General features: G+C 40.5%; 1 protein-coding gene across 3 annotated transcripts in view; it reads left to right on the top strand.

Moving 5' to 3' along the window:
• The first annotated feature begins 378 nt into the window (after positions 1-378).
• Positions 379-24,276, top strand: part of LOC140726368 (uncharacterized) — a 61,759-nt gene continuing 37,861 nt past the window's right edge. Inside the window, exons 1-4 of one of the 3 annotated variants that reach the window (XM_073042658.1) lie at positions 379-684; positions 12,700-12,791; positions 18,525-18,697; positions 22,446-22,525. In XM_073042658.1, the coding sequence (XP_072898759.1) occupies positions 416-684; positions 12,700-12,791; positions 18,525-18,697; positions 22,446-22,525 (614 nt within the window). In that variant the 5' untranslated portion in view covers positions 379-415. The remainder of the gene's footprint in view (positions 685-12,699; positions 12,792-18,524; positions 18,698-22,445; positions 22,526-24,276) is intronic. The other 2 variants (XM_073042655.1, XM_073042656.1) reach the window with 2 other exon arrangements.

The following is a 24,276-nucleotide window of genomic DNA, read 5'->3' as shown; positions in this document are numbered from 1 at the left end:
CATCCTCTTTTTCACAGATGATGCCTGGTCTGCATTTTGTGTGTGTAGGTTGCTATACGTCCTGTCTCTTTGTTCCACGCTTAAACTCAGTAGGTGGCGGTAATGCACTTTATGATGTTCTGTCAACCGCCATTAAACTTTACAAGAACTGGCTTCCGAGACCCTTGCATGGTTCCACTTCCACGGGGAAAAGTGCCGTGAATTGGGCTTTTCACCAAAGCTACATGGGACTTTTATCGCCACGAGGATGGCGAATACAATCGGGCGGCCGGGATGGCACTCAGGCGCTCGCCGTCACGTCCTCCTGCTCGCTCGCTCGCTCGCTGTAGTTCCACTTGGGGTCGCTGGGTGTGCTCGCGGTCCGGGTCCCGGGCTCAGTCTCCCGCTCCCGCTCCCGATCCGCGTTCGCGCGAATATGGATCTGGAAGCGGGCGGCAGCGAAGGCTCCGGAGCTCGGGACCCGCAGGCCTTACCCCAGCCCGATTACACGGTGTCTCCCTTGGCAGCACAGCTGTGCCAGAAAGCCGCACCGGTAGTCAGGACGGACCCGGTGGCCGACGCCAGAGGAGGGAGAGGCGGCGATGTGTCGACCTGCGGCGGCAGTACTGGAGCCCGAGAGTCGGACTCCTTCATCGGGACCGTACCCGTTACCGTCTCCCTGGAGAACGTCGACGGTCAGCACAGGTACGGCATTGAGAGTGCCGCTAGCTTTGTAGCATCCGTAAGGACCAACGTGGAACGGAGTCCATTCGGCCCGACTATTCTTTGTTGATATTGCTATTTCATAATTGTCCCTCTGTTCCGTGTACTCTTGGCAAGATCTTCCTATCGTTTGAGTGCAGGATCCGGTTTATTTACCACCCACCATCTAAGTGAATTGCTAAGTGCCGGTTTCAGTTTCCATTCGAGAAACTTAAGCTCAAAGATCTGAGCTGATGAAATGCTGTCTTGGATGACAGCCCACACTGAGATTTTGTCTACTCTCACGGGTTCCAAATATAATTAATAAAAGAAACCAATGCCAATATTTCAAGGGGAAGGGAGGTAGTTGACAATAGGGCACCAAGCACAAAATGCTGGAGGAACTCGGCAGGCCAGGCAGCATCTATGGATAAAAATAATCAACGTTTCCGGCCAAAATCCTTTGGCAGGACTGGAGAAAAAAAGCTGAGGAATAGATTTAAAAGGTGGGGGTGGGGGGAGTGGGTGAAACACCAGGTGATGGGTGAAAAGTGAAGGGGGAGAATTGAAGTAAAGAGATAAGTTGATTGGTGAAAGAGACGGAAGGCCATGGAAAAAAGAAAAAAGGGAGAGAAGTACCAGAGGGAGGTGATGGGTGGGTAAGGAGATAAGGGGAAAGGGGATGGGGAATGGTGAAGGGGTGGTGGTGGGGGGGCATTACCGGAAGTTTGGTGGTGGGATTCAGTTGGAGGTGGCGGAATTTTCAGAGAATTATGTACTGGACGCAGAGGCTGGTGGGGACAAGAGGAACCCTATCCCTGGTAGTGTGATGGGAAAATGGGATAGGAAGATGGATGAAATACTGTAGAAGAGATGCAGTTGAGGGCAGTGTTGATGGTGGAGGAAGGGGAGCACCTTTCTTTGAAAAAGGAGCACATCTCCTTCATTCTAGAATGAAAAGCCTCATCCTGAGAGCAGATGTGGTGGAGTCGGAGGAATTCGGAGAAGGGGATGGTGTTTTTACAAGTAGGGTGGTGTAAGGTGTAATCCAGGTAGCTGTGAGAGTCTGTGGGTTTGTAATAGATATCAGTGGATAAGCTGTCTGGGGAGATAGAGACAGTGAGATCGAGAAAAGGAAGGGAGGTGTTGGAAATTGACCAGGTGAATCTGAGGGCCAGGTGGATGTTGGAGGCAAAGTGGATGAAGTCGACAAGTTCAGCATGGGTGAAGGAAGCAGCACCAATTCAGTCGTTGATGTAGCATAGGAAATGTGCAGCAGGGTCACCAGTGTAGGCTTGGAACATAGACAGTTCCATGTAGCTGACAAACAGGCAGGCATAGCTGGTACCCATGGCTACCCCTTTTGTTTGAAGGAAGTGGAAGGAGCCAAAGGAGAAATTATTTCAAGAGAGGACAAGTTCTGCTAGGCAAAAGAGAGTGGTGGTGGACGGGAACTGGTTAGATCTGGTGTTCAGAAAAAAATGCAGAATTTTGAGGCCTTCCTGGCAGGTGATAGATGTGTATAGTGTTACGTAACCCAGTAACCAGGTAACTTACCAGCAAAGATAGATGGATCAGCTGAGTCGGATGCTACTATTTTCAAACGTTTTATTCAAAAAGGGGCACAAGCGTATGGTTAATACAAAACATTCAGATCATATACATCATCAAAACTCAATCCAAAACACCGGTGTAATAATAATCAATCAGAAATAAGCTCTATAGTTGTCTAGGGGTAATACTGAGTCCAATTGAAATATAAAGAGTCACTCAGAAGTTTGCAGGCTTTTCCCTTTCGGGAACCGCTGGGGTTTTCACGTTGTAGAGAGAGAGAGGGATGATTTAGAAAAGATGAACACTTGCCCGTTGTCTTTGCAGAGCAAATCCTTGGAATCAGGGGAGCAGACTTCCCCGTTGTTCGTTAAAAGCAGTCTTTCGTTGGCTCTAGCCACAGATTCAGAATTTGGAATCTAACGCACGTGGCTTCCTTCAAAATGGCTTCCTGCTCCCACGGGAATCGGTATCGTGCTTCCTTGGTGCGTCTGAGGGTTTCCCCCCCTCAGACCCTCCTTTATACTTCTTCACGGGATCGCAGGTGTCAGTCAAGGTTGCAGGTAATGCGATCTCTCTCTCAACCAGCCCACTTTGCCCGAGGGCTTTTCACGTGGTCTCCATGAGACAATAGTCAATGTCGCCTTTATTCTGCTTCTTGGGAGAATGTGGTCTTCCGCACGTCCCCCTCTCTCTCTCCCATTTTCCTGTGTCTATTCAGCACGTCTCTTTCTCTCTTGGGTCAGTTGACCCCCCCTCGACTATGGCTCTTGCGATTCTCACAAAGGAGGGGGCCGAGGGCATAACAATAGAGACTGGATATCCATCGTAAAAATAAGGTGATGAGGGCTACGGAACTTGAAGTCCTTGAAAAGATAAAGAGTGTGTGTGTGTGGTGTCATGGATGTAGCTAGGAAGGGTCTGAACTAGGGGGATAAAACAAAGTCAAGGTATACCAATTATGAGTTCAGTGGGGCAATAGGGCATAGATGTACGTACAAGTACAATCTATACAATGATGCTTATACGCGGTCATATCTGCACCTGGAGCATTAAGATCAACGTGGCATCATAGACACCTCCATCAGTGACTAACCTGAATGCTGCTCTGTTATCATAGCGTGGGAACAAAGTTATTTTGCCATCAGTGCCCTGAATGGTACATGGCAGGCAGGAGATGTCCAGTTCAAAAACAAGGCGATTGGTTTGCCTCTATGGCTTTGCTGTCATGAATGAATAATCTGATGTCTTGACAGCTACTGCTTTGCTATATATGAACATCTCATGACATGTTGGCACACTCAAATAAGGAAATAGCATTCTATGCTGAGAATCAGGTTTATTATCACTGATACATGTTGTAAAATTTGTTGTTTTGCAGCAGCAGTATAGTGCAATGCAAAAAAAAATATAAGTTACAATAAGAAAGATAATAAGTAATACAAAAATAGAGCAAAATAGTGAAGTAGTGTTTGTAGGTTCATGGACAGTTCAGAAATCTGATGGTGGAGGGGAAGAAGCTTTTCCTAAAGTGTTGAGTGTGTGTCTTCAGGCTTTTATACCTCCTCCCTGATGGTAGTAATGAGAAGGAAATGTCTTGGATCGTGAGGGTCCTTAATAATGGATGCTATCTTCTTGAGGCATTGACTTGTAAAGATATTCTCTTCAGTACATGCATTCCAACTCTGAAAGTTGTGGATGTAGTCAGGGAGTTTTCTACATTGGCTTTGGGGGTGTGGGGACTTTTGGCCAGCGTTTCAAAGGAAGATGCTGCACAACATAAAAGGCAGGGTTTGAAAAGATGCAACTCTCTGGCAAGGCGTGATTGGTCAGTAAGGAATAGGGAACATTAACTCTAATGGGGTGTCCTCTTGACTTAATGCCTGCAGCATGACCTTATCATAGTTTATTCATCAGAGATACAGGAATAACAAAATAAACAGGGGTTGTATTGAGAGTATCCTGAGCAGCTGCATCACTGCCTGGTTCGGAAATTGCACCATCTTGGATTGCAAGACCCTGCAGCGGATAATGAGGTCAGCTGAGAAGATCATCAGGGTCTCTCTTCCCACCATTACAGGCATTTACACTACACGCGGCATCCGCAAAGCAAACAGCATTATGAAGGACCCCATGCACCCCTCATACAAACTCTTCTCCCTCCTGCCATCTGGGAAAAGGCACCGAAGCATTCAGGCTCTCACGACCAGACTGTGTAACAGTTTCTTCCCCCAAGCTATCAGACTCCTCAATACCCAGAGCCTGGACTGACACCTTACTGCTCTATTGTCTTGTTTATTATTTATTGTCATGCCTGCACTGTTTTGTGCACTTTATGCAGTCCTGGGTAGGTCTGTAGTCTAGTGTAGTTTTTATGTGTTGTTTTTTATGTGGTTCAGTCTAGGTTTTGTACTGTGTCATGTAACACCATGGTCCTGAAAAAAGTCTCATTTTTACTATATACTGTACCAGCAGTTATGGTCGTAATGACAATAAAAAGTGACGACTTGAAATCAGGGCAACTGAGCCAAACACTGGTATGTATTAGATTATATTATTGTTTGAGAAAGAGGCTGCATTACCCATGCTATGACATTTAACAATGTCTCTTGGATGGACTACCATCTTATTAACTTTGTTAACTCAATCAATCTGGGCCCAAAGCATCAACAACAGAAATAATCAATATAAGAAGATTGTTGTTGAAGGTCCAAAGCATTATAAAGAGAGCTCCTGGGACATAATGTTCTAACCTTCTGACCTCCACCAACAGGAACCATAAAGTGGCCACAACATCTGAACTTTCCTAAAGTCCATCATAATTAGCATCAACAAAGAGACTCTTAAGATTCTGCATCAGAAAGAACCAGAACTGATTTGATAAGTATGAACCGACTTCAGATGCCGGCAGTATCTGGCCTAAAGTTCTTTGATTTAGCAATGAGGAAATTCGGTCTTAAATTCATTATTGCTTCTCCTATGTTTGGGAAGAAGTAGATATTCCACAGGACTTTGAGAAATGCCATAATTGAGACCACTATCAAAAAAGGAAACAAGTATGACTGCCTATAGTCTGCCATGGAAAATCATTGCCAAGATCCTCCTCGACTGCTTCTTGAAGTGGACAGACAGCTGTTCCCTGAATCACATAATGGGTTCTGTTTATCTGGGGGCTTTGAGAAATGCAGGGAACAATGCTAACCATTATACTGGCTTATTAAAGCTGTTGATTCTGTCAGTCAAGAGAGACTCTGGGTCATATGCCTCAAACTTGGCTGCTTGCAGAAGTTTGTTTCTAGTTTATGTCAGTGCCTTGCTGGCATGCGAACTGTGATCCTAATCAGTTCTGCAATCAATTCAATCTCTGTGCAGTGTGCTGTCAAGCCTGGCTTTTTTGAATCTTTCATTTTGCTAATGTATTCTCCAGTTAGCTTCCTGCTGGAGTGAAGCTAATCTGCAGGAATGATGGGAGACTGTTCAATCTACACTGTCTTCATTTAAGGTGCAAAGGCACTACAACCTCTGCACTGTAATCTAGCTGCAATATTTAGACTGGCCTGTATTTGGAGGCTGAGCTCCAAGTCATCATTAACTTATTATCTGAAGTACACCATTGTCCTTGCACTTGAAATTCACAAAGCAAAGCAATACATGGCCAGATTCTCTTCTAACTCCATCTACAAGTTTGTAGATGGTACCACTGTCATGCGCCATAGCTCAAATAACGATGAGTTGGAGTACAGGAAGGAGATAGAGAGCTTAGGAGCATGGTATTATGACAACAACCTTTCCCTCAATGTCAACAGAACAAACGAATTGGCAATTGAATTCAGGGAGGAGAGCAGTACACATGTTCCTGTCTATATCAACAATGTTGAGGTTGAGACTTCAAATTTCTAGGAGCCTGTAGCCTGTCCTGGTCCAGCAACATAGATGCCATGACCAAGAAAATTCATCAATGCCTGTACTTCCTCAGGAGGCTATAGAAATTTAGTATGTCCCCATTCACTCTCCAATTTTTGTCAATGTACCATAGAAAGAATCGATACAAATCTGTTGACAAGCCCTAACAGAGGGTTGTGTACACAACTCTGCTCATCAAGGGAACCAGCTCCCTTCTATGGACTCTGTACGTACTTCTTGCTGCCGCAGTAAAGCAACCAACATAATTATAGACCCACCCATCCTGGATATTCTTTCTTCTCCCCTCTTCCATTGGGGAAAAGATACTAAAGCCTGAAAGGCTTTACACCACTGTTGTAAGATTTAACTGGCTTCCTAGTGTGATAAAATGGAGTCTTGACCTCACAATCTTCTGTATCTCGTTATGAGTTTGCAGCTTATTGATTACCTGCACTGTACTCTCTCTATATCTGTTGCATTTTATTCTGCATTGTTATTGTTTTTTGTTCTACCTCAATGTACTGTGTGATGAGTGATCTGTAAGGACAGTGTACAAGGCTAGCTTTTCACTGCATCTTGGTACATATAACAATGATAAACCAATTCCGGTGCCACTTTCTGACTAGGATGGTCTACAGTGAGATCTGGTAACGTGAACCTTATCTTGCAACACCATACAAAGCGCTGGAGGAACTCAGCAAGTCAGCAAGCGTCTGTAGAGAGGAGTAAACTTTTGACATTTCAGGCCGAGACCCATCTCAACAAAATGGACACTGATGAGGAGATTCAGCATTCATAAAGGGATTCTACATGGTCTTCAGTTTAGAGCATATCCCTTAACCATCTGAGGATGGAATGTTTGGAGATCAGATCTCAAACATGATACAAAGCTTTGGTCTATGTGGCAGCAGTGTTCTTGTTTTTCCTATTTCTAGTAGGCACATCAAAGCACTGGAGAGAGAGTACTGGCAATGTATCTAGTCAGTCCTCTAACTACACTGGCAAGATTAATGAGTCATTGAGGCCCTGGTTACACTCATTTGGCTTCAATGGGCTGGCTATGTGGTTTAAGCATCTCACACCAGGTTCTTAAGATATGCTATTTTGATTTTATTCCAGCAAGGGCTTGCCAAGTTGATGGGCAAATAACTGAAGCTTTCTTGGAAAGAGTGCCACATCCCCAGTAACTCAGGAATTACCGTTCATTGACTGCTTGAAGTGGATAAGAGTTCAGGCTGGCACTGAGAACCCGAGGCCATGCATTGGAAACCCAACTTTAACAGCAAAAAGGATCTCAATTCTCCCAAATTGGTGAGAATGGGGTCAGGGAGCCTCGCTTGCCTCATTTTCATCAGTAAGTAGAGGTGCTACTCTCCACAGAGGAGCTGTTGTTGTACAGTAGTGAGTGGTCAGCCTGCACCTTCTTAAAGTCCACAGTCATCTCTTTGGTCTTTTCTAGGTTGTGACTCAAGTTGTTGTGCTAGCATCAGTCCACAAGCCGTTCTACCGCCGCTCTGTATGCCAGCTCACAATTGTTGCTGATGAGGCCAGTTGTCATCAGTGAACTTAATGATGTGGTTAGAGCTGGATCTGGCAGTGGAGTCATGCACCAACAGTGGGCTGAGCACATAGCCCCGTTAGGGCAATGGTGCTCAGTGTGATGGAGCTAGAGAGGTTGCTGCCTACGTGGATTGTCTGAGGTCTATGTCAAACCCAAGCTCCAATTACAGAAGGAGATGTTGGGACCCAACAAAGACAGTTTACACACCAGCTTCTGAGGGATGATTGTCACTGAAGAGATTTTGGGAATGATTAGTTACTTTGAATAAAACAATTTTTTTTTAAATTCCATGAGCTAGTCTCTCATTTGTCAGTTGGAAGATGAAGTAACTAGCCTCTCCTGAATTGCAAATTTAGTATGTATATGAGCCATGTAGTAAGCATGTCTTTCAAGATGATGTTATATTTGGCTGAACATTGGTATTATTTTCCTGAAGTTAAGGAATCTCAAAACAGGTGCTATAATACCACAATAATGAACAGGCCTTTTGGGACTGAGATGAGGAGGAATATATTTACATACAAGATGTTGAATCTTCATGATCCTCTACTCTTGAAAGTTGCAGATGCCTAGTTGTTGAGGTCATTCAACATGGTGATCAATAAACCTTTGAATAACAAGGGAATCAAGGGTATGAGAAAGTGGTATTGAGTTAAATCAGGGATGGGGTTGATGGATGGTGGTGTTAGCTATTTGGAAGACAATATCCTTAAGGTTGACTTTGGTAATCATTGAGCATGTCCTTTGAATTGGTTCTCAGTTGTGCAAGCCACTCTTTTGTCACTTGTTTGACATACTCATTTCCATCAACAATTATTGGGATTGTGTTTGTCCTAAACTTTAAGCTCACCATGCTCCTTTTAAAGGTGATTAAACTGTTTGTTTTGGGTACCTTCCCTATAATGGAGCAATTTGCAAATGTGTTAGTTCTGTATTACTGATAACTTTGTTAATTAGTATTGAACTTAAAATTGTCATGCACTAAGTAAGATGCTATGGAAATCAGCAGCAGTTGCAATAATAAGATTTGTATTTTCTGAGAAATCCTTCTCTCTGTGCTAGGTATAGGAGTAAGTAAAACTGCTCACATTTATTGCCTTTTTGTTGCAGCTATTTATAATTTCATTTGATGCAAATAGCACTTAGATTATCTAATAGAATCACTTTGAAATGACTGCTGGCATACCTTGAACATTGTCCTGTTCCTCTGTTACTGTCCCAGTTTCTGAACCTTATGTTTTCGTATTTGTACGTTGGAAGTCACACTTATGTTTGTGACTGGAAAGGAACTGAATTCTTGATGCATTGGTCTGCCATCTTCATGAAGTCACAGTTATGCAAGCAAAATCAGATGAGGTGCCTATTGGCTTTGTCTCCTTAGACCATACATAATTTTGTCTCGATGTGCAATCTAAAATCTTGCTAAGTTGCAATACTGTGATTGTAATAATATCATCACTCATTGTTCACCCAATTTTCTCTTTGTATTTTCTTTTTCTATTGAAAACATGAGTTGACATATCCTAGTAAACAGGCTGACTGCAGAACTGCAAACTGAGTGAGTGGGCAAATGTTTTGGAGCCTATTTCAGAGTACAGCTGCCTCGCTGTGTACCCTCACTGTAACCTTTACTGAGTAAGTTATGTTTTTCAACTCTAGGTTGTCTATGAAGCATACTTGTGCCTGAACTCTTATACTCTTTTACTTTTCTACAAATGGTGGCACTATATTCAAGTAGTGTTTCTGTTTTACAGCAAGCATCTCCTGCTATGGTCCAAAGTACAGTACCTTGTGCTAATTCCTTAAATCGGTTGGTTCAGCTCTTTCAGTGATTGCTGCCACACTTCTCTGTTTGGCCCCTGAGTTGATGTGTCATTACCTACACACAAATGGACTCTTTGACTTTTCATGCTAATGATGTTTTCTACCATTTCTGATGCTCGTACCTTACCAACACAGTTTTTTTTAAAGAATACCACAAGGAGCACAATGTAGCAGTGGTCCTTTGAAGATGGTCCTGATGAAGGTTCTCAGCCTGAAACATCGACTGTTTATTCTTTCCCATAGCTGCTGTCTGACCTGTTGAGATCCTCCAGCATTTTGTGTATGTTGCTTTGAAGATGCAACATTGATGACTTTTCTCACTAGTGCCTTTATCTTTGCCTTCTTTAAAAAGGATACACCGTGGATTCTGGTTAATTGTGTCATTGGTTAATCAGGGCTGCTGCTCATTTGAGACAACTCTAAGAACAAAAGCAGATCGAGAAAATAGCTGGGATTCCTTTTGTTTTTTGGGACACTGCTGCTTAATTGAGACAGAAGACAAACAATTTCTAACTAGCATCAGTCACATGCACTAGTTTGGCCATTAGACACTATACCATGCTTAGAGCAAGCGGTTTGTGATAAAAAAGCAGTGATTATTGTCACTGATAGTTGGCAAGAAATAGCAGCAAGACAATTCCAAATTTTCTTGCTTTAAGCATTCAGGCTTGGAGATGCCAGAAGTGGTTGTGACTGAAAATGAAATGATTTCTCTACTTCAACAAGATAGTAACTACGAATAATTTGAAGGACAATCATTTATTTAGTGATGTAGTGCAAAGTAGGCCCTTCAAGGCATGTTCCCTCAGAAACCCTAACCTAATCATGGGACAATTCACAATGACCTATAAACCAACCTGGTACAGGTGTCTCTCCCCCCCCCCTTACAAAGGTAGAGCGTTCCTATGAAACCTTTCTTGAGTTGAAACGGCGTAAAGCGAAGAACCATTAATTTATATGGGAAAACTTTTTGTAAAAGCGAAAATCCTCTTTGTAATGTGAAAACAGGTTACTAATGTAGGTCTTTTGCAAAAGTGAAGTGGCGTAAAGTGAACAATCATAAAGTGGGGGACACCTGTATGTCTTTGTACTAGTTCTGTATTTCATTTAAATACATAATCTGTTACTCATTTTGTCTTTTTTATACCTTTTTAATTTTTAATTAATTCCACGAAACTTCAGCTGATTGGGACAGCCACTTAATTGGGCCAAAATTAGTCCTGATGTGTCCCAGTTAACTGGAATCCAGTATAGCAGCATTGGAGGCACAACAAAGGAGATTTACCAGGATAATTCATGTGATGAGAAGGTTGTCCTATCAAGGAGCTAGATAGTTTGGAGTTTAAAAGAATGGAAGATGATCATATTCAAACATAATATCCTAAAGAGACTTGATTAGGTAATTGTTGAGATTCAGACTTGTAGCAGAATCAGGAACAAAAGACATGTCATTTTAAAAGGGGGACAGTCATTTTAAACTGGAGCTTGGATATGTTTTTGCCGACAGTGAATCTCTGACATTCCGTGCCACTGAGAATGGTAGGGGAAAGGTCATTAAATATATTTAAGGTGGAGATAGGTCAACATTTGAAATGTCAAGGAATTAAGGATAATTTGAAATTAAAGCTGAAGAGTTGAGGCCAACTTAAATCAGCATTGATCCTATTAAGTGCTGGTGTATGGAGTGTCAAGTGACTTACTCCTGCTTGTACTTGTGCTTTTGTGCCAATTAATTTCAGTACTGAAACTTGATTTCATCACACAATTGCAGTGTAGTTGTGGGTTGATCTTGTGTTTGAAAAGTTGCATCCTCAAACCATGATAATGTACTGAACATTAGGATTTTCAACGCAAAGATGTTTATATATCGGAAAAGCATGGCATAAGCATCACATGATATTAAGTTTTAAAAAGTGATGACATCATTAAATGAACTATTTGCATTATGTCAAAAAACCATTAATAAATTAATTGTTTCAAGATTTATGAAAATAATTTTGTTAATGTATACTGTTGAGGTTGAAATTGTAGAAATACAGAAGTGATCTTTTTTCTTAACTTTTTAGTGTATAAGTCACAAGGTAATTTAATTGTCAACTAATAACACTTCTGGTAATGCTTTTTACATTGCTTTAATATTTGCAACTCTTTCAATTTTGTTGCCATTGATAAAATGTATCTCTCTTGGCTCTCTTTTTTAAAGGTTTTTAACTTGATTTCTAAGCATTTGATTTTAATTTATAATCAGGTATAAAACTCTCTAATTTTATCAACACAAAATATTTAATTTCTAATACATAAATACCTTTGATTCATCATTCTTGTTCTTTTGTGCCACATCTGCCTTTGATTTGTCCTTCCAGAATAACTTTTGTAGTTGTTGTGACTTGTACTAATAAGTAACAGTTAAGAATTCCGTACTGTTGGTAAAATTTCTGAAGTAGTTCCCATCATAGCATCATTTAGTACATTTTTAGATGTGTTTATATTGAAATGACTAAAATCAATATTTTTTCTGTTAAATGTATTATTTGTTCCAAGTTTGTATTAAGAACACTGTTAACTATAGAACTTGAATCATAAATGATGTTTGCCCAACTCACACAATATGAATTGCCAGGAGCCAAACATTAGGCATTGTTTGGAGGGAAGAACCAATACATCCTCTTAATCTACATCCTAATAGATTTAATAGTGTTGGAGTTCTTTGCCCTGAGTTTGTCATTTTATTAATTCATTGTTTGATTTTTTTTTAATATTTCCATAAAATTCCATGGACCCTCCAACCTAAGTTACAAATCTGATCCTTGGTTTATAATGATCAGGAAAGAGTACTTCAAAATGGTAAAGCATAAAATAGAAATATATTTGCTTGATTTCCTAATAACCAAGAATAGTTTTTATCAAGCTTTTGGGATTATGATTATTGGATCTGAATAATTTTAACAAGTATGCATATTTTTTGATGGAATGAGGGGTCAAATGCACAAGGGTTATTAACAGGTTATAAATATTTGTTATTGCTACACATATAAGCCACAGTTATAGCAAAATATTACGGACATTTTTAATACAAAAACTATTAGACTATTCAAGTAACTTCTTAATCAAAAACACAAGGACATTAATTTTCCATTTTCCTTTTTAAAATTTAATTTTTCTGCATTTTAAAATTTCAGGATAGTTTGTTTGGCGACAGATGCTAACGGTGGTACATTGTCTTATGTTGGCCAGCTCAATTCAGATGTGAATTTGGAACTGCAGGCTGCAGGTAAGGCACTTATACATTGTGACAGAAGATATACTTTTCATCAGGCAAGTTTTAATCTGTGGGCATTTTGTTAGGGCAATTCCACTAGAACTAATATAGACTGACTGTTAAGAAATAATAATAGGTAAAATAAAATAAAATGAACAGGTGGAAGAGTGGCCGACTTTTGTCCTAAAATAGAAAGCTTTGGGTTCAAATAGTTCAGTACATTGTTAATATTTTAAAATTCAGTGCATTCATTGTTTTGACAACTGACTAAGGTAAGGTATAATTCAGTCAGTTATCAGGTTTCTTTCACCCGCGTTCTCTCTAAGTTCCCTCTAGACTAGGGATTCCCAACCATTTTTATGCCATGAACCTCTACCATTAACCAAGGGGTCAGTTGACCCAAGGTGGGAACACCTGCCTTACACAATCTCTGCTGGGCAAGTATGAATTTTTTTTGGGAGGTTTGATTTCTGAAAGGATTTGGAATTGGGTTTAATATCACTGGGAGATGTCATGAAATCTGTTGTTTTGCAGCAGCAGTGCATTGCAATACATAATAATAATTTAAAAAACGATTACACTACAATAAGAAATGAAATTACCCGGTAAGTAAGTAGTGCAAAAATAGAGCACAAAATGGTGAGATGGTGTTCATGGGTTCATTGTCTATTCAGAAATCTGATGACGGAGGGGAAGAAGTTGTTCTTGAAACATTGACTGTGTTTCTTCAGGTCCTGTACCACCTTGATGATAACAATGAAAAGAGGGCAGGTCCTGGGTGAAGGGAGTTCTTAACGATGGATGCTCCCTCTTGAGCCCTTGCCTTTTGAAGATGTCCTCGATGCTGTGGAGGTTAGTGCCCATGATGGAGCGGACTGAGTTTGCAACTTTCTGCAGCTTTTTCCGATCCTGTGCAGTGGCCCCTCCATAGTGTACAGTGCAAACAGTTAGAATGCTCTCCACAGTACATCTGTAGAAATTTGTGAGTGTCTTTGGTGATATACCAAGTCTCCTCAAACTCTCTATGAAATATAGCCGCTGTCATGCCTTCTTTGTAAATGCATTAATATGTTGTGCCTGGATAGATCTTCAGAGATGTTGACATGCAGGAACTTGAAACTGCCTGCCCTTTTGACTTCTGATCCCTTGACGAGGACTGGTGAGCGTTCCACTGACTTGCCCTTCCTGAAATCCACAATCAGTTCCTTGGTCTTACTGACATCAAGTGCAAGATTGTTGTTGCAAAACCACTCAACCAGCTGATCTACCTTGCTCCTGTGCACCACCTTGTCACCATCTGAAATTCTGCCAACAATAGTATCAAAGCATATTTATAGATGGCATTTGAGCTGTGTCTAGCCCAGGCATGGGCAAACTACGGCCCGGGGGCCATATGCGGCCCGTTAAGCTTTTTAATCCGGCCCGCAGAACTTGATGAAATTATATTAATAAACCTTGTTAACGTTTTTCTCCCCGCAATTCTGGCATTTTCGCCACAACAAAACTAAATCCAGACTTTGATGCGCTGGCTAAAAAGGGAGACCAACAACACTGTTCCCACTGAAATTAAAAATAAGTTTCTTCGTTGTGTTATGTAAAAAATGCATTTGAAAATATTTTTTTCAATAAGCCTTACATGTTACATGTCATTTCTGTTAAGTGATGGACATGAGTAGTGCGCAGGTGCATGTACGTTCTCAAAATAAAAAATGCGCTCCAGATCAAATAACGCGCTCCGCATACTGGCGCGCTGTCACTGTTCTGTCCTTGTGCTGGTCGTTGTTGAGTTTTGGCACAGGGGACAATTGAATAAGAAGGAGCAGGACAAGTAGACCTGCATCTCCTACCGTTTTTGAAGTAAAGACAGTCAGGAGGAGAGTGATATGATAATATCTTGAAGGATAACAGAATTTTCAGTGCTTTAAAATAATAACTGTTACTATTAAAAAAAAGCTGTATTTTATTCATTTAATTTTCAGTGTTTTAAAAGTCATTTCAATAAATAGCTAAATACCATGGGACTTCAAAGAAAGATATTTTGTTGTAATGCATTTGTTCATTTTCAATTGAAATTCAATTGATATGTTTTCTACATATCCCATGATATTTTATTTTCTCTTATGAGGTGTATTACCAAAACACTCCGTCCATCTGCTCCTGGTCCGGCCCCCCTGTCAAATTTTAGAACCCTTTGTGGCCCACAAGTCAAAAAGTTTGCCCACCCCTGGTCTAGCCACACGTCGCTCAAAGGTTCATTTATTATCAAACCATTTATCCATTTATCTGACATTTGTCTTCTCTAAATAGCCACAAAACAAAGAAAGAGCATGAAAGTCGTTCAGAGAGAAACATCAAACCCACCCCTCCCCTGCACAAAACAGAGCAAGAACATTGACCCCCCCCGCAAACAACCTCTCCCCCACACAAATAACCAACAGAACATCAACCCCCAAACATCCTGCCCTTGCACAACATGGGTATAGAGAGAGTAGAGCAGTGGGCTAAGAGTGCATCCTTGAGGTATGCCAGTGTTGATGGTCGGTGAGGAGATGTTATTTCCGACCCGCACATTGTATGGTCTCCGGGTGAGGAAGTTAAGGATCCAGTTGCAGCGCGAGGTACAGAGGTGCAGGTTTTGGAGCTTGTTGATTAGAACTTGGGGTATGATTGTGTTGAGCACTGAACTGCAACCAGTAAACATTAGCCTGATGTAGGTATTGCTGTTGTCTAGGTGATCCAAGGCTGAATAGAGAGCCAGTGAGATTGCATCTGTTGTAGACCTATTATGGTGGTGGGTAAATTGCAGTAGGTCCAGGTTCTTGCTTAGGCCATGACCAGATTCTCAAAGCGACTGGGCAATAGTCATTGGGCACTGCTTTGATTGTTGTACTTTTTAGCAGGGGAGCCTACAACTGTAGCAGTGAGAGATTGAAGAGGCCCTTGAACACTCCTGCTAATTGGTTGGCACAGGTCTTCAGTACCTTACCTGGTACACCATCTGGGCCTGACACCAATTCTCCTGTGATCTTTAAGTTCTTGAGGCTGTAGCGTTTTACATAGCTAGCCAGCCATCCCTTACTAGACTTAAACTCCTTCCTCTCGCTCACAACACAATAGTGAATGAACGAGACACGAGGGAAACAATGCTCAACTTCCGGGTTTTCCTGATCCACGGTTGGTTGAATCCGAGCATGCGGAACCCACGATTAAGGAGGGCCGACTGTATATGAAGAGTAAACAGTTCATGTTTCCTTGGCACTGACCTTTCCTTGGCAAAACTCTACATCCAGCTCTTTCTGCTCTTTTAGCAGGAGCTATCTCGGATTGCAGGTTACTAACTCTTTGTACGAAGATTAAATAAGGTCGAACCTGTTTTACCACCGACATCAACTTTCCTCGATCCTTCAGCTTCCGGAACTTCGATAATTCTTCACTCTCCGACTGGAGTTTAACTGGCAGTGATTTTCAGAACTGCTGGCACAACGATTCTTACAGTAGAAATTAAAACTCCACTTTTAAAACGAAACTGCGTCATAAAATCAAATACACAGCAGAACGGAGTCACTGACAACTTAAGCCACGAAACTGACCTGCGTCACAGGGAGGGGTTCTCCTTTTATACCCTGTTTGGGAAAAAAACCATCACATGACCTCTCACTGGCAGGAAAATCACATCACTCCACCATCACAAAACCATTACAACATGCCCAGCAGACCCTCAATTACATCATGGTCATGTGACAGTCACAAGATACCCACTGGTACGTAACACTAGACAAGGCAAAAATATCGCATTCACGTGGGTTCCAGCACATTCGGGTATTATGGGAAATGAGATAGCAGATAAGCTGGCAAAAGCAGCAGTCAAAAAAAGATCTGTAGAGGTCAACATTAAACTATCAAAATCAGAGGGGAAGAGCATAGTGTGGAGAAGGATAAATCAACAGTGGCAGCAGCATTGGGATAGAGCAATAAAAGGAAGACATTTACATTCAATTCTGAACAGAGTAGATATGGGAAGGAGTAGGGGAGTAAAGCGGAAAGAACAAGTAATTATAAGCAGACTGAGAATTGGGCACAGCAACCTTAATGGTACTCCGGCCATCATAAATAAACATCCGACAGGTTTTTGCGATTTATGTCAGGAGACTGAAACAGTAGAGCATATCCTTATTTCATGCAGGAAATTTGCACAGGAAAGACAACAAATGCTACAACAATTACGCAAAATAGGACTGGTAGAAAACAGTGTTAAAGGTTTATTGGAATGTGGGGAGAGTGATCGGGGAGGAAATGGTTGTTTAGTTTTTTTAAGGACGACAGGACTGGAAAGACAACTTTAGGCAGTCAAGTGAATGGACACTGAGGGACAGTAAATCCTGAAGATGGCAGTAATGCAGCAGTGTGGATGCCAACTGCTGTGAAAACTCAAGGAAGAAGAAGAAGTCTTATCAGCAGACCTCGAATGTGCAAGAATGTGTGAAGCTTAAGAGTTGCAGACGCTCAGGTCTTGGAGCTTGATGATGAGTTTGAATGGGATAATGTTGAACAGCAGTAGTCCATGAAAGAAGTCTGACTCACAAGTTTCTGTTAGCATATGGTCCAGAACAGAGTGAGGAGCCAGAGAAACTGCACCTGACTCTTTCAAACGAAGTAGAATTTAATCAAAATTTGACACAAGCCCAGTGTTAATAAAGTTAAGTAAGATGAGGGTTAATCTGTCCCATAATGTTTTAGATTTTTTTTCATTTTTGAGGTATTTGATCTTGCTCTATAACTATTCATTTCTGGGTGTCAGACTCAGTGATATGGCTTTAGAATCACATGATTACCATGTATGGATGGTAGGTTATCTCCCTATAGTAGAATTGTGAATCAGAAGTGTTTTCGCATTATTATGGTGGTTTCAAGATAATTTTTCAAACTTGCCTTTCCAGATTTCTCTGATTCACTAAATTTCCCAGCTGCCTTGGTGAGAATTGAGCTCTGAATGACTTGAAATATAACCATTATTTGACTTTATGCATGACATGGCAGCTTTGCTCTTAATTGTGTATTTGTTTTTCTTGTCTAGCTGTTAATAGCAAACTTGCATAAGCACATAACCTCAACTCTGATCTTCAAATTTATATGCAATGACTGATCATGTGGTGTAGTTACAGTTTGCCTGATTTAAGTCAGGGAATTCCTTGCTTGGGAGCAACCGAATGCTGGAAGTTCCTTTTGGAACTGCTGGCTATTCTGCAGAATATTTTTTCATGTGTAATTGTTTAATCTCTCATAGTGTTTACGTTCAAGTTGAGCACATGTTTTATCCAGTATGTGGTTAGCTTGATCATGTGCATTTGAACTGTAGAATCAGGTCTGTGTCTCACAGCAGCTGAAAATACAGAACTTTACTTACGTTATAGAACATTTTAGAAATTAAACACAGTTTTTGCTTTTGATGAAAATTATTGTGATTCTTGGCAGACTAGTTGGATATTTTATTACTTATGCATTCTGAAAATATACAGCTGTGTTTTTCAGGAATCCTGGCAGATCATTTTATCTTCATTGTGTGTGATTCAAATTGTAGGGCCTTCCAGATGCAAGTACAATTTATTTTTCACTCTTCAAATTACAGCTTGCATGTACTGTGACAGCCAGTGGCATACAATGACAAAACTTGTACAAAGGAGCATGTGCAGATCAGGTCTATAATTTGGATGTGTCTAAATAAAAATCATTATAAATATGTTTTAGTGTCTCCACAGCCTTTGCTGCAGCAAGATGGTTTGAGTGCTATTTCAGCAGGCAGTCCCCTTCTTCAGATTCGTCCCCTGGATGCAGGATCACAACAACTACAAAATGTTATTCTGGAAGGACAAATCGAAGGTAACAGTGGCACAAAAGAACTGGAGAATGATGAGCCAAAGGTATTTGCATTAGAAATTTAATAACTTTGTTTAGACAAAGTTTTATTCCCAATCAAACACTTAAGTGATAGCAGAATGAGGTTACATTTTATGGTGCATTCATTAATATAATGAAATCCTATGTCACATTTTGGACACTAGTTGATTCTTTGTCAAGATTAAAGAAGCAGAGCTATAGCGAGCTCTTTGCTTTTGAATTCATTGCCAAATGTATTTGTCCATAAAACTTAATTGTTTTAAAAGAGAGTAACTTTTAAAAGAAAGTCTGTGGATGAGTAAGCATTTTGAAGGAATATTTTACATTATGCTGCAGTTTACAATAAAATTTTGAGGAATCTTTAAGCCTGATAAATTAGCAGAGGCTAATTAGATGTTTGCATTAGTTAAAATGTAATGGTTTTAATTTTCCATTTGCTCTACCTATTGACAAACCCATAAATTTCATGCCACTTGTAGAATCATGCTTGACTTCCTCATTTTTCAAACATTTTAGCAAGGATGACTGAATACCAAAAGCTAGTGACCATATGAAGGTGGTGGTAAGCTAACTTGCATTGCTGCTATCTTTCTGTGTAAAGTGGGCAGTGAAGGCTTATTAATTGCATGGCTGGTACCACCACCATTTGTGTCATTCAGTTGTGCACAGGACTGAAAAATGCAGGTTGTAAATCTAATCAGCTCCATCTTGGGCACTAGCCTACAAATTACCCAGGACATCTTTAGGGAGCAGTGTCTCAGAAAGGCAGCATCCATTATTAAAGACCTCCAACACTCAGGGGATGCCCTTTTCTCACTGTTACCATCAGGTAGGAGATACAGAAACTTGAAAGCACACACTCATTTTTCAGTATTTTCAATGTGTTTTGTCTTTGTCTCAGATTTCCATCCTTAGCAGATTTTAGTTTTAATCAGTGAGAAAGTTATTGTGAATAAGTGCAGGTTGAAAGCATTCTGTACAAAACCTGTGATGATTGCGGAATGACTGATGTTAAAAGTGAATTGGATTAGTCCTGTTGATAGTGAGCATTTGGCCATTTTTCCACATTTTCCAATAGAGTCGGTGTTGTAGCTTGACTAGAACTGTGGCTAGTTCTGAAATACATACCACAATTATAACTGGAATATTGCCCGGTACCATAGATTATCCTGTATCCCATATGTTAGTTTAGCTTTTGATATCATGTGAACTGGTTGAACACTGATATCACTGAAGGTGGCAATCTTAAAAAGAAGCCTAGACAGATTATTCACTCAGCATTTCTGGTAGAGCATAGGCTTTAGACCTGTCTGTAACACTCATATGCTATGCCTTGACATTGTTAAGAATTGGATGGTCTTGGAGGTACCTTGGCTCGGACCTCAAAGACGAGCAAGTTCTGACATCTCATGGCAAATTTACCCTTCAGCCTGAGGAACTGACTTGTTGAAATGTGATCCACTGTTTGATTTGCTTTTAGTAATTAGAATTAATTATATTGTCAGGTAAATTGAAAACAGTATTTTGCTGAAATGTGACTTGGCTCCTGGTGTAACTAATTATTTTGATTTCGGGGGTTGGAGTTCCTTTCATACAGGAAGAGACTTGGAGGCCCTGCCCCCAGGGCCTCAGAATAAAATGATGAGCTCTTCACAGCTTCCCAAGATCAAATAAATTGTTAACCTATTGTTATTCCAAATGTTACTAAAATAATATGTGTATTGTGATGTCTGAAATTGGCAAAACACACTACGGTAAGTGCTTTAGAGTTGAGTCTTCCCATTTGTTGCTACAGTCAACCTTCACTAATCCGATTACCTGTAATCCGGTTCCTTTGATAATCCGGCACTGATTTCAAATTTTCTGCGCAACTATAATTTCAAATTTCCTGGTCCACCGTACCAATCTGTTGCACATTGTTTTGGTTGCGCTAGATCTGTTCACGTGTTGGCGCGCTCTTGTAAGCACAGACAGGCGATTCCTGCTTGTTTTCCTGCATTTGTCAATATCATTTGTGTGAGGCGCGGCTGCCCGGCACCCACCCGTCTCATCCGCCAGCGGCGGGGAGCTGCAGCGTGCTGGGTCGGTCCGCCTTCTCACCCGCCTGCTGGCAGTCGCGCACTACCCTCCAGCATTGCCCGCCTGGCGCTCCGTTCTCTTCCACCTACAATCTCAGATCAGTCGTGGCGACCCACTGAATTTAAGCATATTACTTAGCGGAGGAGAATAAACTAACGAGGATTCCCTCAGTTACTGCAAGTGAAGAGGGAAGAGCCCAGCGCCGAATTCCCTGCCGCCTGAAATGTGGCGTATAGAAGACCTCCTTTCTCTGACTTCTGCTTCTGCTCAACCGGATGTGCTGCCACCAACATCAACAGTTTTTGAAGAAACTGTTGTGCCAGTTTCAGCACCAGTTCCTGATGCTTCACTCATTTTTCAAGATGAAGATGTTGATGACCCTGAAAACCTCACACTTGCAAACATGTAACTTTGCCTGAAGGTATATTAAATGTCTCACTTTAGAAGCGGAAGTGCTCAACTGTTCTGTATAAGTTAATTCCTGTACATTTACCTGTACCCTTTATGTGTGCCTGTACAGTATATTACTTTATTAAAATTTCATTTGCTACTCATTCAATATTTCTGTTTCATTATTATCTAATGTACTGATTTGCATGATATTTTAAAGGTATGATGAAGCGGTTAACTATTGCATAATGTAATCCTTCTGTAATTTTGCATTTTCACTAATCCGACACTCTGCAAGTCCCAGTGATGCCGAATTAGTGAAGGTCGACTTGTATGATGTAAAGGCGACAGCTAATTTTTACACATCAAGCTTTCTCAACAAATAATATGAAATTTAACAGGCAATATGCTTTTGCTAATATTGATTAAGAAATAAATGTTGAATAGGTGAAAGGAAGAACTTGTGTTTAATAATAATGGCTAGTATCTTTTGCATTCACCTGCGTTTTGATCATTCTACTTTATATCTGGCATTACTGATATATTTCAGGATGGCTCTGAAACATTCCTTTTTGTGACAGGAAAGTGTTGTTGTGTGAATGAAATCACCGGGGAGAGAGAGAGAGTTACTGGTAGATACAAAGCAGCTTCTTTATTCGACAAAACAAGGTACAGCAGGCATCATCGTACCGAGACGCTTTCAGTGGAAAGGCCTGTTGGCCCAGTGTGGGGCTCGATAGTTATTTGCTAAACACAAAGGGCAATCCATATTTACAAAGTATAGACAATGCTTTCTTTTGAAGCTACATACAAACTTCACACCTTCTGATTATATCCATCCCACTGGCATCAGCAGTGTCTGGACTGGGATCCACAGCTTTTAGGAAAAGCATTGTTCCAAATTAAATCCACAATACATTATCAAGGAACAATGTAAATTACCTAAACCCAGAAATCACTCTAACAGAAGGAATATTTGCAGTAAGTTTTGTCAAGTGCTGAAAAATTGACTTGATAATTTCTGTTAGAAAGCCAGTTTGATTTGAATTAGTAAGGTTGTAAATCATAAGACATAGAAAAAGAGAAATAGTAATTAGAAAATATCAGACTTTCATGAATTTTTCACAGGTCCATGTGCTTCACCGTGTAATCACTTACAGTATCAACTATAATAAATTTTAAGATGTGAAGTCTAAATTTTCTTAAAACATTGTTTTCTTGTATGGTGCTTATACCAAGTTTACAAAGTATATTCAAGACATCCAAAATTGTCTTAAACTCCCCTACCTCTTTCAAATTCAGAAACGGAAAGGTGGTTGGCCCAAAGGAAAGAAGAGAAAGCCACCTAAAGATTTCACTCCTCCACGTGCTCCAACCACAGGGTAAGCAAATAATGTTGAATGTCAGTTGTGGTTCTGCTCTCTATATACAGTCATGTTTGAAGTACTAACTTTTAATGAGTTAACCAGCGACATATCTTATAAATGTGACAACTCTATAATTCTAGAATAATGCTGATGTTAATTGACAAATCCCCAATGATGTATGTTTCTTGTCTGAAATTAAATACATTTTTGTAAGGGATTTCCTGATTTTTGGATAAACCAGTGTTTTATTATAAATGCAAATTAGCCTATTTCAGTAATTTAGGGTATCGCCTTCATAACAAGCAAAATCCTCAAAGTATATACTCAGTGGTTACTTCATTAGGTACACCTGTATACTTGCTCGTTAATGCAAAAAATCTAGTCAATCATGTGGCAGTGACTCAGTGCATAAAAGCATGCAGCCATTGTCAAAGATGTTCAGTAGTTGTTCAGACAGAACACCAGAATGGGGAAGAAATGTGATCTACATGACTTAGATTGGAATAATTGTTGGTGCCAGATGCGGTGGTTTATGTATCTTAGAAACTGCTGATTTCCTGAGATTTTCACAAACATAGGTCTTTAGAGTTCAGAGAGGATGGTGTGAAAATCAAAACAACATCTAAAGAACAGTTCTGCGGGCAAAATGCTTATCAATGAGAGAAGTCAAAGGAGAATGGCCAGACTGTTTCAAGCTGGCAGGAAGACGACATTTCTGAATATACAAAACGTCAAACCTTGAAGTGGATGGGCTACAGCAGCAGAAGACCACACTGGGTTCCATTCCTGTCCCTAATAAAATGGCCACTGAGTGTATATATGCTTCTGAATATATCATTGTGATTAAATATATCTGTGTATGTACTGTGCCTATAAAAGGTATTCACCCCCTTAGAAGCTTTCATGTTTTAATGTTTTTCGACATTGAATCACAGTGGATTTAATTTGGGTTTTTTTGACGTTGATCAACAGAAAAAGACTCTTTTATTTCAAAGTGAAAACAAATCTCTACAAAGTGATCTAAATTAATTACAAATATTAAACACAAAATAATTGATTGCTTAAATATTCATCGTCTTTTAATATGACACACCAAATCATCACTGATGCAGCCAATTGGCTTTAGAAGTCACATAATTAGTTAAATGGAGATGTGTTTTTAGTGACCTGTGTGCAGTCAAGGTGTTTCAATTGATTGTAGTAAAAATACACCTGTATCTGGAAGGTCCAACAGCTGTAAGTCAGTATCCTGGCAAAAACTACACCTTGAAGACAAAAGAACATGCCAAGCAATCCCGCAAAAAGGTTATCAAAAACTGAGTGACTGAGCAAGAAGGGGACTAGTCAGGGAGGCCACCAAGTGAACTATGACAACTCTGGAGGAGTTACAGGCTTCAGTAGCTGAGTTGAGAGAGACTGTGCATTCAGCAACGGTTATCAAGTGCTTTACCAGTCGTAGCTTTGTGGGAGATTGGCAAAGAGAAAGCCAACGTTTTTTAAAAACTCTCATGAAATCTTGACTAGAGTTTGCCAGAAGACATGTGGGAGACTCTGAAGTCAGCTGGAAGAAGGTTCTATGGTCGGATGAAATCAAAATTGAGCTTTTTGGCCATCAAACTAACCGCTATGTTTGTTGTAAGCCAAACACTGCACATCAAAAACACAACATTCCTACAGTGAAGCATGGTGGTGGCTGCATCATGCTGTGGGGATGCTTCACTACAGCAGACCCAGGAAAACTTATGAAGGTAGAGAATAAAATGAAT

The sequence above is a fragment of the Hemitrygon akajei genome, chromosome 4, assembly GCF_048418815.1.
Source record: "Hemitrygon akajei chromosome 4, sHemAka1.3, whole genome shotgun sequence".
NCBI lineage: Eukaryota > Metazoa > Chordata > Chondrichthyes > Myliobatiformes > Dasyatidae > Hemitrygon > Hemitrygon akajei.
This window is presented reverse-complemented; position numbering and strand designations above follow the sequence as displayed.